This window comes from Mustela putorius, unplaced genomic scaffold (assembly GCF_011764305.1).
Source record: "Mustela putorius furo isolate JIRA1106 unplaced genomic scaffold, ASM1176430v1.1 tig00537335_pilon_pilon_pilon, whole genome shotgun sequence".
NCBI classification, from domain to species: domain Eukaryota; kingdom Metazoa; phylum Chordata; class Mammalia; order Carnivora; family Mustelidae; genus Mustela; species Mustela putorius.
The window spans coordinates 279,395-295,017 of NW_025422457.1; the positions used below are offsets into that span (position 1 = coordinate 279,395).

The 15,623-nt window shown below is 37.7% G+C and overlaps 1 protein-coding gene across 3 annotated transcripts in view; it reads left to right on the top strand.

The window, feature by feature from the left end:
• The window catches only part of TOR1AIP1 (torsin 1A interacting protein 1), a 41,848-nt gene extending 28,180 nt beyond the window's left edge, over positions 1-13,668 (top strand). Inside the window, exons 10-12 of one of the 3 annotated variants that reach the window (XM_013064218.2) lie at positions 7,462-7,506; positions 7,867-7,923; positions 11,230-13,668. In XM_013064218.2, the coding sequence (XP_012919672.1) occupies positions 7,462-7,506; positions 7,867-7,923; positions 11,230-12,014 (887 nt within the window). In that variant the 3' untranslated portion in view covers positions 12,015-13,668. The remainder of the gene's footprint in view (positions 1-7,461; positions 7,507-7,866; positions 7,924-11,229) is intronic. The other 2 variants (XM_013064219.2, XM_013064220.2) reach the window with 2 other exon arrangements.
• The last annotated feature ends 1,955 nt before the right edge of the window (positions 13,669-15,623 follow it).

Sequence of the window (15,623 nt, forward strand, 5' to 3'; positions counted from 1 at the left end):
TGTTATATAATAACTGTTCTTTAGCTGTCCATCATTAAAATCATTATAGAGGACAACAATTTTCATACATTATCTCATTTGAACTTTGCAACCATGGAATAAGATATTCAAAATAAACATTTTTTTCTTAAGATTTTATTTATTTATTTGACAGACAAAGATCACAAGTAGGCAGAGAGGCAGGCAGAGAGAGAGAAGGAGGCAGGCTCCCCGCCAGGCAGAGAGCCCGATGTGGGGCTTGATCCCAGGACCCTGAGATCATGACCTGAGCCGAAGGCAGAGGCTTTAATCCACTGAGCCACCCAGACACCCCAAGATAAACATTTTCTTGATGGCTTTTTTTTTCTACAACAATTGTATTGTATTTCACATGTCCTTTCCCTGCAGTTTCCTCTACTGCCATCCTCATAACGTTTTTAGTCATTTTACTAAAATATGATTGCATACATAAAGTACATAAGTACATAAAGTATGCATGCATAAAGTATGATTGTATACATTTAATGTATACAACTCAGTGAGCTTGGAGATAAATATACATCTGGGAAACCGTGACCATCTGGGAAACTATGCCATAGTATATCATCTCCAAAAGTTTCCTCACACCCTCTTTATTTATTATTATGTGTGTGTGTGATAAGAGCACTTAACATAAGATCTACCCTCTTGGCAAATTTTAAATATACAGTACAGTATTGTTAACTATAGGTGCTCTGCTTTATAGTAGAGTTTTAGGACTTACTCATCTTGTATAACTGAAGCTTTGTACCCTTTAATACCTCCTCATTTTCTCCTTCCCCCAGAAACCACCGTTCTACTCTCTGCTTCTGTGTATTTGACTATTTTAGATTCCTCATAAAATGAATTGTCAGAACCTACCACTCTGTTGTTTTATATGATGCAAAACATTGTAGATTTAATATGTATTATTAACACTATTAAAAATTAGAGGATATGGGACACCTGGGTGGCTCAGTTGGTTAAGGTCATGGTCCCGAAGTCCTGGGATCGAGTCCCATATTCGTGCTTCTCTTGCTTTGCGGGGAGCCTGCTTCTTCCTCTCCCTCTGCCTCTCCCCCTGCTTGTGTTCTCTCTCTCTGTCAAATAAATAAATAAAATCTTTAAAAAAAAAATAGAGGATAATGTGAAAAAGATATTTGTATTTACTTACAGGTATAATGATTCATACCAGGGCACCTGAGTGGCTCAGTGGGTTAAAGCCTCTGCCTTCGGCTCAGGTCATGATCCCAGGGTCCTGGGATCAAGCCCCACATCGGGCTCTCTGCCTGGCGGGGAGCCTGCTTCCTCCTCTCTCTCTCCCTGCCTCTCTGCCTACTTGTGGTCTCTGTCAAATAAATAAATAAAATCTTAAAAAACAAAAAAGATTCAGGGACACCTGGGTGGCTCGGTGGGTTTATCCTCTGCCTTCAGCTCAGGTCATGATCCCAGGGTCCTGGGATCGAGCCCCGCATCAGGCTCTCTGCTTAGCAGGGAGCCTGCTTCCTTCTCTCTCTGCCTGTCTCTCTGCCTACTTGTGATCTCTCTCTGTCAAATAAATAAATAAAATAAAAATTAAAAAAAAAAAAAGATTCATACATTGATAATGAAGAAGCAGCAGTATGATTGTTTTATGGTAGCCTGGTGTAACTGATTCCTTCCTAGTAGCCTAACCTATATACTAATAAAGGGATCGTTATAACATTTTTATAGCATACAGTATTACAGTCATATTCATAATACAGTATTGGAAACATTGCTTTTTAAAAAACATTTACCTTTGATGATAGGCCAATAGACAGTTTCTCCAGTTACTAGAGAGAGAGGTATACGGTATCCTATTTTTTTGAAAACAAAGTTATGAAACAGTAAGAAAACTGACATTATGAATTTTATATGAAGTATCACTCCTTTTATGCCTATAAAAGGATAGGCTATCCTCTTTCATACAAGTCTTGCGCACATGTTCTACAGTGACTACTTAGGAGAAGACAATGACACAGAAACATCTCCCACAGTTCTTGTCATACAGTTAATTAGATTTTCACACCAAGACATTCATACACATAAAACAGATAAGCTCATTGACTGTGCAGCGTGTTGGTTATTTATTGTTCATTAGGTGGAAGTGCATCACCATAAAGGTCTTCAACCTCGTCTTTGTATCACGTAGGCTGAGGCAGAAAAGGAAGGGTTGATGTTGCTGTCTTCAGGGGGCAGAGGCTGAAAAGGTGGACAATGTAGAAGGGGAGGCAGAAAAGCAGGCACATACCGAAATACTTAATTTCTGTCTGATTTTTTTTTTTGCCTTCTCATATCTCAAGAAATGTGTCTATATGGCACCAACTTTCTTCCACCATTTTCTTTAGTTTCAGTGCCTCTATCATAAAAAAGAGTGCATGTTATAAAAGAAGTCAAAGGCGGTCTTGAATAAGTGGAAGGCTTCTGCCAGATTATCTAACGTCAGTTTGTTTCCTGACAGTTCTCCGTCTTCTGCCTTCTTCCTCAGTGCAGGCCCACTCATCTCCATCAGGTCATCTTTTAATTCCTCTGATGTGCGGTTTGCTCATGAGTGTCTCCAAGATGCATATCTTTGTTTTTAATTCCAGTGTAATTAACATACAGTGTGATATTAGTTTCATATATACAGTATAGTGACTCAGCAGTTACTCAGAGCTTCTCACAGAAAGTGTACTCCTAATCCCCTGCACCTGTTTCCCCCTCCTCCCTCCTACCTCCCCTCTGGTAACCATCAGTTTGTTCTCTATATTTAAGAGTCTGGTTTTTTCTTTTGTTTCTTTTTTCTTTGTTTGCTTTCTTTGTTAAGTTCCACATATGAGTGAAGTCATATGGTAGTTGTCTTTCTCTGACTGGTTTATTTCACTTAGCATTATATCCTCTAGATTCGTCCATGTTGTGCACATCGCAAGATTTCATTTTTTATACACACACACACACACACACACACACCCCAGATCTTCCTTATCCATTCATCTATCAGTGTACACTTGGGTTGCTTCCACAATCTGGCTATTGTAAATAATGCTGCAGTAAACATAATGATGAGTGTATCTTTTCAAATTAGTGTTTTCATATTCTTCGGTTAAACACCCCATAGTGGAATTACTGGATCATAGGGTAGTTCTCTTTTTAGTTTTTGGAGAAACCTCCATACTGTTTTGCACAGCAGCTGCACCAGTTTGATTCCCACCATTAATACAACGAGGATTATTTTTTCTCCTCATCTGTGCCAACACTTGCTTCTTGTGTTTTTTATTTTCTCCATTCCAACAGGTGCGAGGTGATATCTCATTGTGGTTTTGATTTGCATTTTCCTAATGATGCGTGATATTGAGCATCTTTTCATGTGTCTGTTGCCATCTGTGTCTTCTTTGTAGACATATCTAGTTCATGTCTTGTGTCCATTTTTAATTGGGTTATTTGTTTTTGTGTGTGTTGAGTCATAGTTCTTTCTCTATTTTGGGGACTAATCCTTTATCAAATATGTCATTTGCAAATATTTTCTCCTATTATGTGGGTTGTCTTTTAGTTTTGTTCATGATTTCCTTTGCTGTATAGAATTTTTATTTTGGTGGAGTCCCAGTAATTTATTTTTGCTTTTGTTTCCCTTGCCTCAGAAGGCCTATCTAGAAAAGAAGTTGCAGCAGCCGATGTCAGAGACATTATCACCTGTGCTGTTTTTTAGGATTTTTGTGGTTTCAGCTCTTACATTTATTTAGGTCCTTAATTCATTTTGAGTTTCTTTTTGTAGATGGTTTAAGAGAGGGGTCTAGTTTTATTCTTTTGCATGTAGCTATCCAGTTTTTCCAACACTATTCGTTGAAGAGACTGTCTTTTTACCATTGCATATTCTTTCCTCCTTTGCCGAAGATTGACTGTGTAATAATGAGTTTTTTTCTGGGCTCTTTATTCTGTTCCACTGACCTTTATATCTGTTTTTGTGTCAATACCATACTGTTTCGATTACGACAGCTTTTTAGTATAGCTTGAAATACAGGATCTATATCTTGAAACCCTTCACCCCTTACCTTTTCTGCCACATCCATGATTTCTTTCATGATTTCCTTGATTGGCTGTATTGTAAATCCTCTGAGGTCATACACATCTGGACAGTTTTCTCTGGCAGGAATTTATTGTTTTGGGTTTGATGGCTTTTTCTGTAACACCTATGGCATTATTAAAGAATATACTACTGTCAATTTTATGCAACTATTAATACTGCATCTTTATGTTCATTTACATTTCTTTCAGCTGCAAATGGCACCATGTACAGTCTGTGTGCATAAATTCTGATAAATGTTGACTTTTGTCATTTGTGTGTATTTTATGATAGCAAATGATAGAAGAGTATCTACATATGTTATGTGTTCACAAAATATCTTTTTCTTAATATTTGAAAATACTTCTAGGCTATCCATTTCTACTGTAAGTTTTTTCAAATTGTTCTAAGCCATTAAAAAATTTTCCAATCTATTTATTTTTAAAAATAAACATATGGGGGCACCTGGGTGGCTCAGTTGGTTGAGCATCTTCCTTCAGCTCAGGTCATGGTCCCAGGGTCCTGGGATCAAGCCCCGTATCAAGCTCCCTGTTCAGCAGGGAGCCTGCTTCTCCCTCTGTCCCTCCTCCTATTTGTGCTCTTTTTCTCTCTCTCTCAAATAAATAGTCTTTTTAAAAAATTCACATATAAGTGGACCTGCACAGTTCAGACCTATATTGTTCAAGAATTAAGTATGTATGCCACATTTTTTATCTATTCATCCATCAGTGGACATTTAGGTTGCTTCCATGGCTTGGCTATTGTGAATATTACTGCAGTGCACCTGGGCACACAGATATCTCTTCAAGACCCTAATTTCATTTCCTTTGGGTATACCAAAAGTGGGATTGCTGGATCATATGGGAATTTCATTCTTCACTTTCTGAGGCACCTTTATATTCTTTTCCATAGTGGCTATAGCAATTTAAATTCCTACCTACAGTGTACAAGGGTTCCCTTTTCTCTACATCCTCTGTACATACCTTGCTCTTGTTTTTTGGATAATAGCCATCTTAACAGGCGTGAGGTGAATCTTACTGCGATTTTGATCACGTAGCTCATCCTGTTGTTTTTTTTTTTTTTTAAGATTTTATTTATTTATTTGACAGACAGAGATCACAAGTAGGCAGAGAGACAGGCAGAGAGAGAAGGGGAAGCAGGCTCCCTGCTGAGCAGAGAGCCTGATGCGGGGCTCGATCCCAGAACCCTGGGATCATGACCTGAGCTGAAAGCAGAGGCTTTAACCCACTGAGCCACCCAGGTGCCCCAGCTCATCCTGTTTTTTAAGTGTGCTATAATCCCATGGTCTGTTTCTGGTTTTGTTTCCTGTGTTTTGGTGTCATATATAGGAAATCATTGCCAAGACCAATGTCAGGAAGCTTTTTCCCTGTCTTTTTTTTCTGAGAGCTTTATGGTTTGGGGGTCTTTTTTTTTTTTCCTTAAGTTTTCTTTTTTTAAGCAATCTCCACACCCAACATGGGGCTCAAACTCACGAACCCAAGATCAGTTGTCACATCCTCCTCAACTGAGCCATCAAGGCTCAGTTATTTGATTCTTATGTTTAAGTCTTGAATCCATTTTGATTTTTTGTGTATGGTGTAAAAGTCCAGTTCATTCTTTTGCTTGTGGATATCCAGTTTTTCCAGCACCATTTATTTTAGGAGACTGTCCTTTCCCCATCATTTATTGTTGGTACCCTTGTTAAAGATCTCTTGATCATATCGGCATGGTTTTATTTCTGTACTCTGCTCTCTGCTGTTGGTCTCTCTGTTTTTATGCCAGTGCCATACTGTTTTGATTACTCTGGCTTTATAATGTATTTTGAAGTCAGGAAGTGTGATACCCCCAGCTTTGTTGTTCTTTCTCAAAATTTCTTTAAACTATTTGGAATCTTTTGTGTTTCCATACAGATTTTAGGATTGTTTTTTATTTCTGTAAAAGATGTCATTGGACTTTTGATTGAAGTATCCTGAATCTGTATATTGCTTTCGGTAGTATAGACATTATGAGAATATTAATTCTCCAATCCATGAACATGTGGATATAGTTGTGTCTACTTCAATTTTTACTTTAAGATTTACTTATTTGAAGAGAGAGCAGGAGAGGGGAAAGGGTCAAGGGAGAAGCAGACTCCCCACTGAGCTGGGAATCTGATGTGGGACTCAAAATGGAGCTCTGGGATCATGACCTGAGCCAAAGGCAGTCACTTAACCAACTGAGCCACCCACGCGCCCCGTCTGCTTTAATTTTTTATTAGTGTTTTATAGTTTTCAGTGTACAAGTCTTTCACTACCTTGTTTAAGTTTATTCCCAAGTGTTTTATTCTTTTTGAAATAGGATTATTTTCTTTGTTTTTTTAATTTTAAAATTTAAAATATTCTGAGTTGTGTAACTATTATATTTGTTACATAATAACTGTATAACTAATGTTATAAGTATAGTATTATTATAGTTATATATTATATGGTAGTTAGGTATTACATAAAAATGTATCTCATTTGATCTTTTTATATAATAATGTATAGTACAGTATTATAGTTTTATATTATTATAATTATGTATTATTATATCATACATTGTTTCATTTGATCTTTGCGACCATAAAGTAAGATATTCAAGAGAAACATCATTTCATGGAATTTGTTTGTTTTAGTAATAGAGTTCTTAACTATGGTGACCTAACTTGGAAGTTTCTGAATAATGTAATTTCTAAGGCTAAACCAGTAATTATAGAACAATATGCCTTTAGAATGCAGGTTGATGTCATTTTGTTTCATTTGAGGTTTTTTTTGTCATATGACCAAAAATAAGACTATTTCTGTATCTTAGCAGTGCTAATTTTATACCTCTAGTTTAGTCCATTATTTCTCAAATGAAAGCTCTTGGCAAACACCTGGAAGGTCGTTTATAGATACATAAGTTATAAAACTCCAGGCAAATGATGGGTAACAGTATTGGTAAATATAGGTCATACAAATTAGTAACTCAGCTTCTTCACCTTCTGAACCCTGTCTTTCCATTTCTTCTTTCTTTTATGTTAAAATCTGTGGTCATACCAAGAAGTATGGAGGGGGAAAGTAAAGAGTTAGGATAGTTTTTGTTTGCTAAACTAATGATAGAAATAGAGATTTGGTGGAGTCATAATAAAATTATTTTTAAAATCTTTGGTTTAACCATAAACCTAAATAAAACTGAATTGTCTCTCAATAGAAATGGTGAAAGATTTTTAATATAATTTTTAAAAATATTTCTCATATTTGAAATGATCAGAGGCACCAGAGCAAATATTTGTATCAGTCTGAGGTAGAGAATAGAATTAACATTGCATTTTACCTAAAACTTAGCCTTGTCCAGTTAGCTCAGTAATCCATAATCCATATTTTGTCCTTTTTTCCCTCTTACAGCATCATCACCAGGCAAGAGCTCAATATATGGCAATTTTTCAGATGGTATAACATGTTTTTGTTTTAGTTGTGCTTATTTTCTTTGTTCTCTTAACTTTGTGCCATAAGTTTCACTACTTCCATTAAATAATTTGGGTCAAATACTTTAAGGCTTTCTAACAAAACAAATGTACTTTATGCTTTATACTAGACCCCATGGCATGCTGTGAATAATTATGAAAGAAATAACTCTTGAGTCTCAAGGAGCTGTCGGTCTAACAGGCATCTAGATCTTCCCACATTTTCTTCTATTTCTGGCTGATTTCTGCCTTATATTCTCTTGGTGAAATTTGTATTTTCTTTCTCTGTTGGAAATACTTAAATTATGAACCATAAATTGATAGTCTTTATTATTCCTATCATTAGATGACAGCATTCAGAAATCAGAGCTTGGAAACCAGTCTCCTTCAACCTCTAGCCAACGTAAGTTTGTGTATTCAGTTTCTATTAAATGAGTTTCTAAAATTGGTCATACATAATTGTTTTAAACTTTTTTGACAGCAAAAAATAATGCTATTTGAAGAGTTATATTTTAAGCACTTAGGAGGAAAAAGTGTGTATTTTACTAACAGTGAAATTCTTTAAGGACAAACTATATGAAACAACATCTGGTTTTCCCTTTCACTTAATTAGCCATAAGATCAAAGTAAAAAAGCAAAACTACTAATACCAATACCCAGGTGAACCTAGCTGTGTCAAAAGAAAGATGGCACATGGCATGATGTAATAGGATTACCACGGGTTTTAGAGTTCACAGACCTGTATTTGGATTAGGTTGGACCCCTTAACCTTCTGTCACAGCCTTCCAGCAAGTTTCTTTAATTCTCTAAGCGTATTTATTATCCCGAAGAGTACTAAGAAAGTAACAGTGACTCTCACTTTGGTCTCAGTACTACTTTCCACTAGCAAGATTAGTACCTTTAAGGAACTTTTCTTATACCTATCCATATTTACCTAGAAATTAAAATTGAAAAACTTTAAAAATACCTACTTCTTTTTAAATAATTTAGTAAGAATAATGACAGATTGCTTATATTTAGTAAGAATAATGACAGACATAGAGGAGATTTTCTAATCTCTTCAATGTCTGGGTTTATAAAATAGAGCTGGATTCTCATATCAGCTTCTGTATTCAGTTGTTAAATATATTGTTTTGGTTGCGGTATATAGAAAAATCCAGCTTTATACAGATAATGTAGATTTTTCTAATAGTTTAAATATAGTTTGGAATATTCTCTTTCGATACTGTCCAAAACTCAAAAAGTTACTTAATATGTAAGATCTGAAACCAAATTAATGACTTTTTTGTGTTCTATTACATTAAAATTGGCCTTTCTTGGGACGCCTGGGTGGCTCAGTTGGTTAAGCAGCTGCCTTCGGCTCAGGTTATGATCCCAGCGTCCTGGGATCAAGTCCCACATCGGGCTCCTTGCTCCGCAGGGAGCCCGCTTCTCCCTCTGCCTCTGCCTTCCATTCTGTCTGCCTGTGCTCGCTCTCGCTCGCTCTCTCTCTCTCTGACAAATAAATAAATAAAATCTTTAAAAAAAAAAATTGGCCTTTCTTGCACTTGGAATAGAATATCATGCACTGATCATTGGGAAAATACTGGGTCACTAAATTATGTCGATCTTGCGAATGTTGACACATTTCTAAGACAGTATAAAAAGATCGCATTTGTTAATATCACCACCAATCTCGTGAGAAAAAGTCTTTAAGGGTTCAGGAGCTGTCGAGTTTATAGTGTCAGATACAGTATTTCCACAATCCTGATTTTCACTTTAAACTGTGAATTTTATAATTGGCAACAAATATTGTCAGGTGTTTTCCTAGAAACAGCAGACTCACTTTGTTCATTTTCAAGAAAATGTCTGGCAAATAAATACTCAAGTCTGACTAACCATAGTTTGTCCCTTGTTTTTGAAAGTACTAGTTCAGCTCAATTCAGTTGCACAAAATTATTTTCCCTGAGAAAACTACTGTACTGTGCCAGGTAGCAGAAGCACTTTATGTACATTTCCCAGTTCTTTGCATACTTTGTTGAGATTTGCATTCAAGGGTTGAATTTTAATATGATAAATAATTTTAACTGCTCTATGAAGCAGTTTCGCTGATAGCCCTAAATGCATGACTGTGAGTACAAAGACTACATTAGCACTGCCCTGTGATCTATGCTAAGGTATCATTTGTTTTTCCCACCATGGCTTTGCACCATCAATGCAAACGTCAACATGGTAGGAAAAGTCAGAGAACATCTTAGTGTTACGAGACTAACTTTTTAACCTCAAGGACCCTCTTGGAAGGATCTAGAAGTACCCAGCAATCACAGTTTGACAACCATTGCTCTAAAAGGTTCATAGTACAAATAAAATAGAAGGTGTAAAAGTATTGTTCCTATTCTATTTAAATGAAGTGGCATATGAGAAAGTATAAACTGAAAAGCGCTAGATAAATGTAAATTGATATTATTATTGCCAGTAATAATTAGGAATGAATTGCATAATCAGTTTTACTGGTATTAACTTGCATTCCACAAAAGGTGGGCATCGGTGCAATTAAAGGGACAGCTAGCTACTATAAAATATGGAAGACTTTCACTTACAGTGCATCCTTTTTTAACCCCTTTATATACTTCAGAAACATTACATGTCTGGATAATAAGCTGTATGAATTTGGGGTGTCTAAATTTAAAACTATATTATCAAATGACTTTTATTATTGTTTGCCTCCCAAATATTAGCAGTAGTAATAATAATAGTTCTGCCTTAAAATAATACTATTTCCGGGGCGCCTGGGTGGCTCAGTGGGTTAAAGCCTCTGCCTTCGGCTCAGGTCATGATCCCAGGGTCCTGGGATTGAGCCCCACATCGGGCTCTCTGCTCAGCAGGGAGCCTGCTTCCTCCTCTCTCTCTCTCTCTCTGCCTGCCTCTGCCTACTTGTGATCTCTGTCTGTCAAATAAATAAATAAAATCTTTAAAAAAATAATAATAAAAAATAATACTATTTCCGACTTGCTTATGCCATTTCGTATCTTTGAATTCTGCTTTTTCCTTTTAAGGCTTTTTATTATTTTGACATTGAAGAGACACATGCATACTTATATGCCTAAAACCTATGGGTGTGAAATTTTCTTAAATACATGTGAGGAACATTTCTTTTTTTTTTTTTTTTTAGATTTTATTTATTTATTTGACAGAGAGAGAGAGATCACAGGAAGGCAGAGGGGGGGTGAAAGCAGGCTTCCTGGTGAGCAGAGAGCCCGATACAGGGCTCGATCCCAGGACCCTGACATCATGACCTGAGCTGATGGCCTCTGCCCAACCCACTGAGCCACCCAGGCACCCGAGGAACATTTCTTTAAGAAAGTAAATTCTGGGGCACCTGGGTGGCTCAGGGGGTTGGGCCTCTGCCTTCAGCTCGGGTCATGATCTCAGGGTCCTGGGATCAAGCCCCGCATTGGGCTCTCTGCTCAGCAGGGAGCCTGCTTCCCCCTCTCTCTCTGCCTGCCTACTTGTGAGCTCTATCTCTCCGTCAAATAAATAAAATCTTAAAAAAAAAAAAAAAGAAAGAAAGTAAATTACTAGCTCCATTCTTTAAATTCCTTCCTCTTTTATCTAATGTTTATGAAGAGTAATACTGATTTTAAGTCACTTGTCCTTGAATCTAAGAAAATGGTATTTGAATCTGTCATTTCTTTCTTTTCTTTTTTTTCTTTTTTCCTGTCCTGAGCAGAAGTGACTGGACAACCCAAAAGTGCATCTTATAGCAAGATGTGGTGGTGGCTACTTGTTCTGATAGTTTCTTTGGCTCTTGGGAGTTACTTGTTCCCTCATCGTCCTGAGGCGGAAACCACTGCTGTTCAAGAGTTCCAGAACCAGATGAAACAACTTATGAATAAGTATCAAGGTCAAGATGAGAAGCTGTGGAAAAGGAGCCTCACATTCCTGGAAAAACATCTGAACAGCTCCCAGCCCCGGCCTCAGCCTGCTATCTTGCTGCTCACTGCTGCTCGGGATGCGGAAGAAGCGCTCAGATGTCTGAGTGAACAAATTGCCGATGCCTACTCTTCTTTCCGGAGTGTCCGTGCCATCCGGATTGATGGGACAGGCAAAGCTACTCAGGACAGTGATGTTGTCAAACAAGAGGTAGATTGGGAACTGAGCAATGGATTCCAGAACGGCCAGAATGCTGCCGTGGTACACCGCTTTGAGTCACTGCCTGCAGGCTCCACTTTGATCTTCTATAAATATTGTGACCATGAAAATGCAGCCTTCAAAGATGTAGCCTTAGTCCTGACTGTCTTGTTGGAGGAAGAGACACTGGGAACCAGTCTAGGCCTAAAGGAAATTGAAGAAAAAGTGAGAGATTTCCTCAAAGTCAAGTTCACCAGCTCGGACACACCCAACTCCTACAAACATATGGATCCAGACAAACTGAGCGGGCTCTGGAGCCGTATTTCTCACTTGGTCCTGCCTGTCCAACCTGAAAATGCCCTGAAAAGTGGCATCTGCTTATAAGTCTGACAGAAGACAAATCATGTCTCAAGTTCTGAGAATTTTTCAGACTTTCTAGCTAGAGACGGGATTCAGAGCTCTTTTTGAAGGAACTGGTTTCTTTTTAAAGGAAGTCAAATTCTTATGTAAACATGGAACATCTAAATCATTTATTCAGCCTAATTATCTGTTACCTGAGAGAATCATTTCTCTGTTTCCTTTGAGATCTGTGTTAATGATCTCTGAGGACTATAAATCATATGGGATCCCATAGAGGATCTGTTTAGGTTCAGGGTTGCAACATTATTGCTATGGTATGACCAGACCAGGTTGCGGGGGTTGGGTTGGGGGGGGATTGGGGTCCTTCCTATGAATCCTCTCAATTTTTTAAGTTAGATTTTTCACAGAGTTTGCTATTAGTAAGGCAGCTCTCTAAATGCAACTGTGGGTTTTCCCATTTTGTTCTCTTCTACATTATTAGGTGTGAGTTCCTTAGCTTCCCCTTGTAGGAACGAGAGTAATGAAAGGTCACCAGAGTGTGTTTTGGGATTTTTTTTTTTCTTTGTTTTTGGAGGGCGGGAGAAGGAGACAAGGCAAAAGAGAAATTGTCGAATGAAGAAGGAAAGGGGGGAAAAATCTTCAAGATGAAATTTAAAATAAGCCACTGAGACTTAGGTCTCTCAGACATAGCCATATGAACTCCATTCTCGGTGAATTCTGTTCGGGTTTATTTTTCACACAGCCTTTTCTTCCTTTAAGAAATTTTTGGTCCTCCAAAGGATTTTGAAGCATGTGTATTCTAAGGTTTAGCATATTTGTTCATTTGTCTCTGAAGGGTGTGGTCAGTTCAGAGCAGTTTATTTTGGAAATATCCTGAAGCCTTTGTTTTGAACTCAGAAATGCAGTTGCAGGAATTGGTAAACCATTGGTCCACCAGCTTTCCTAGACTGCTGAAGAAGGACTTGATTCTCTGCGTGCAGTCCTAAGTCCTTTAATGACACTCTTATGACAAATGTAAAGATTTACTGTACACGTGATAAATTTTATTAAGAGTGCCTCAAGCCAAAATGAAAGTAAACTTGGCCATATGTGAAGAATGTTGAAATGTACTATTGTGCATTCCTGTGCTACTGTTGTGTTTCAGGTGTCACTTAGCTTCTGTAACTGAGATTTCTCAAAATTTGTCGACCGCTGTGCTTTTCTTAAAATCTTAAGATTCCGGATCCACCATGGTTTTGTTTAGTTTCTTATTGTCTACAAAACTTAAAATGAAAATAACTGTTTTTAGAATACTAGAGGCAGTCATTGACTTAACCATTTACCTGTTGAAGATCCCATGCCTGGTAGTGGGGTGTGGTCTGGTTTCCCCCAGCTACAGGACAACCAGTATTCCTAAATTTATACCCTTTATTGAAATTTGCTCCTGACTGTCAGAAGTCAGGCCATCTGATTTATAGAGGATTCTAAAACAAGAGTTTTTGAGAAGGCTTATTTTATACACATATATTATATGGAGAAACAAATGTTTTTATTAAATGTTTCGCTGACCAAAATAATTTTAAAGAAATTAACGTTACTTATATCTTTCAGGAAAAATAATTGTAGCAGCTGATCTGTAAATGACTTTAGAAGCTATTTTAGTAATTTAAATAAATTTACTTTCTTGGTTTTTACTCTATGTCTTGTAAACTTAATGATTCATAAACTTTTGGGGTTTTTGTCAGTTAATCCTAGAGCTTTCTTGACACTTGAACAATTTTAGTAACTTCCGCTAACAGGAACAAAGGCCAAAGAACTGGAGCTATTCACAAGTGTATTGGTTTAAAGATGTAATCACCATGGTTTTCTGTTTCATGCAGGTATTTGAAGTATCACTATGTTGGAATTAATTTAGGTTTTCCTGGCTTGGCAAAAGTATCTACAGCAGTGTTGCTCAAATTTTTCTTCTTACCTTGGTAAAGAGCCTTAATAAGATACTGTTTTTTCTAATTGTCTACCCCCTAGAACCACACATATACCACACATATACACTGTACCTGTTCATGGACTATTTATTTTTGTCCTTTATACATAAGAAGATAAAATTTTTTGCCCTCCAAGAACCAATATTTGTCCCCGCTGAGAATGTAAGCTCAAGAACACCTGTATTTGATTTAATTTATGTGTGTATGTGTGTGTATTTATCTATTCATTACGTAGACTCCACGCCCAGCATGGAGCCCAATGTCAGGCTTGAACTTAGAACCCTGAGATCAAGATCTGAGCTGAGATCAAGAGTCAGATGCCACCGGGGCATCCCGAGAACATCTGTATTTTGGATGCTGCCTGAAACGTTCTGTTTTCTGTTTATGTTACCACCCTTTTGGGAGGGAAAATTTAGTAAGTCATCAGCTTGAAAATAGAAGCTAGGGTATCTAGCAATTAAGCACATTGTGACTTTGGGTGGCAACACTGGCCCAGGGAAAACCACAGCACAGAAATCTTAGAGATTTCTAGAAATTAATTTGCTTCCCTTCCTTTAATGACTTTCTTATCTTTAGGGAATTTTTCTAGCTCTCCAGTTCTCAAAACAAAGGTAGGAAGTAAACTTGATTTTTATTCTATGAAGAGAACTGTAACTTCTTTGCATAGTTCATGCCCTTAGTTAATACCTAAAGACACAAAATCCAGTTTCCCTTTGATCTTAGGTCTTTGGAAAGTGGCCTTTATGTTGGCAATGTAAGGAAGCATTTCTAGTGACTGGATAATGGACAGTACTGGTACATTGTCTCTATCAAGGTCATAGAGTAAAATCTTACAATATGAGGATTCTACTGGCATTTTCCACCTGGGAAGAAGATGTGAGTCCTGAGTTGGAAAACAAGCCAAGAAGGTTGTCATCGACTAAAAGGAAACTCCTGCCTTGAATATCTTTCTCTCTTTGGCCTGGATTTAGAGAAGTCCTGACATTCTTGCAGCCTCTTGGGGATTGTAGGGAAGAGAGCCTGTCACCTGAGCATATATAGGCAGAAACCCTTCACCATTTACATATTGTACCCTTGTCTTTTGCCCATTCCTAGACACATCTGGAATATTTCCTCCTCTCTTGCCTTCTCCCTTTCCCCAATTTTATGCTTTGCTAATTCTTTTTTTTTTTTTAAAGATTTTTATTTATTTATTTGACAGAGAGAAATCACAAGTAGGCAGAGAGGCAGGCAGAGAGAGAGAGGAGGAAGCAGGCTCCCTGCTGAGCAGAGAGCCCGATGCGGGACTTGATCCCAGGACCCTGAGATCATGACCTGAGCCGAAGGCAGAGGCTTAACCACTGAGCCACCCAGGCGCCCCTGCTTTGCTAATTCTTATTTGTTTGTTCTTCGGGCTCAGTTTTTTAGGCAGACTGCTCAGATATTTGTTGAATAAAAATTGCACATCCTACCTAATTAACTGAAGTAGGCTAAGTCGTATCTTAGTACTTCACCTGCTCTTTTTCTGTTATTCCTGAGCCTTTTTCTAAAGCTGTAGAACTATTTCACGGGGCACCTGGGTGGCCCAGTGGGTTAAGTGTCTGCCTTCTGCTCAGGTCATGATCCCAGGGTCCTGGGATAGAGCCTGGCATCAGGCTTCCTTGCTCAGCGGGGAGCCTGCTTCTCCTTA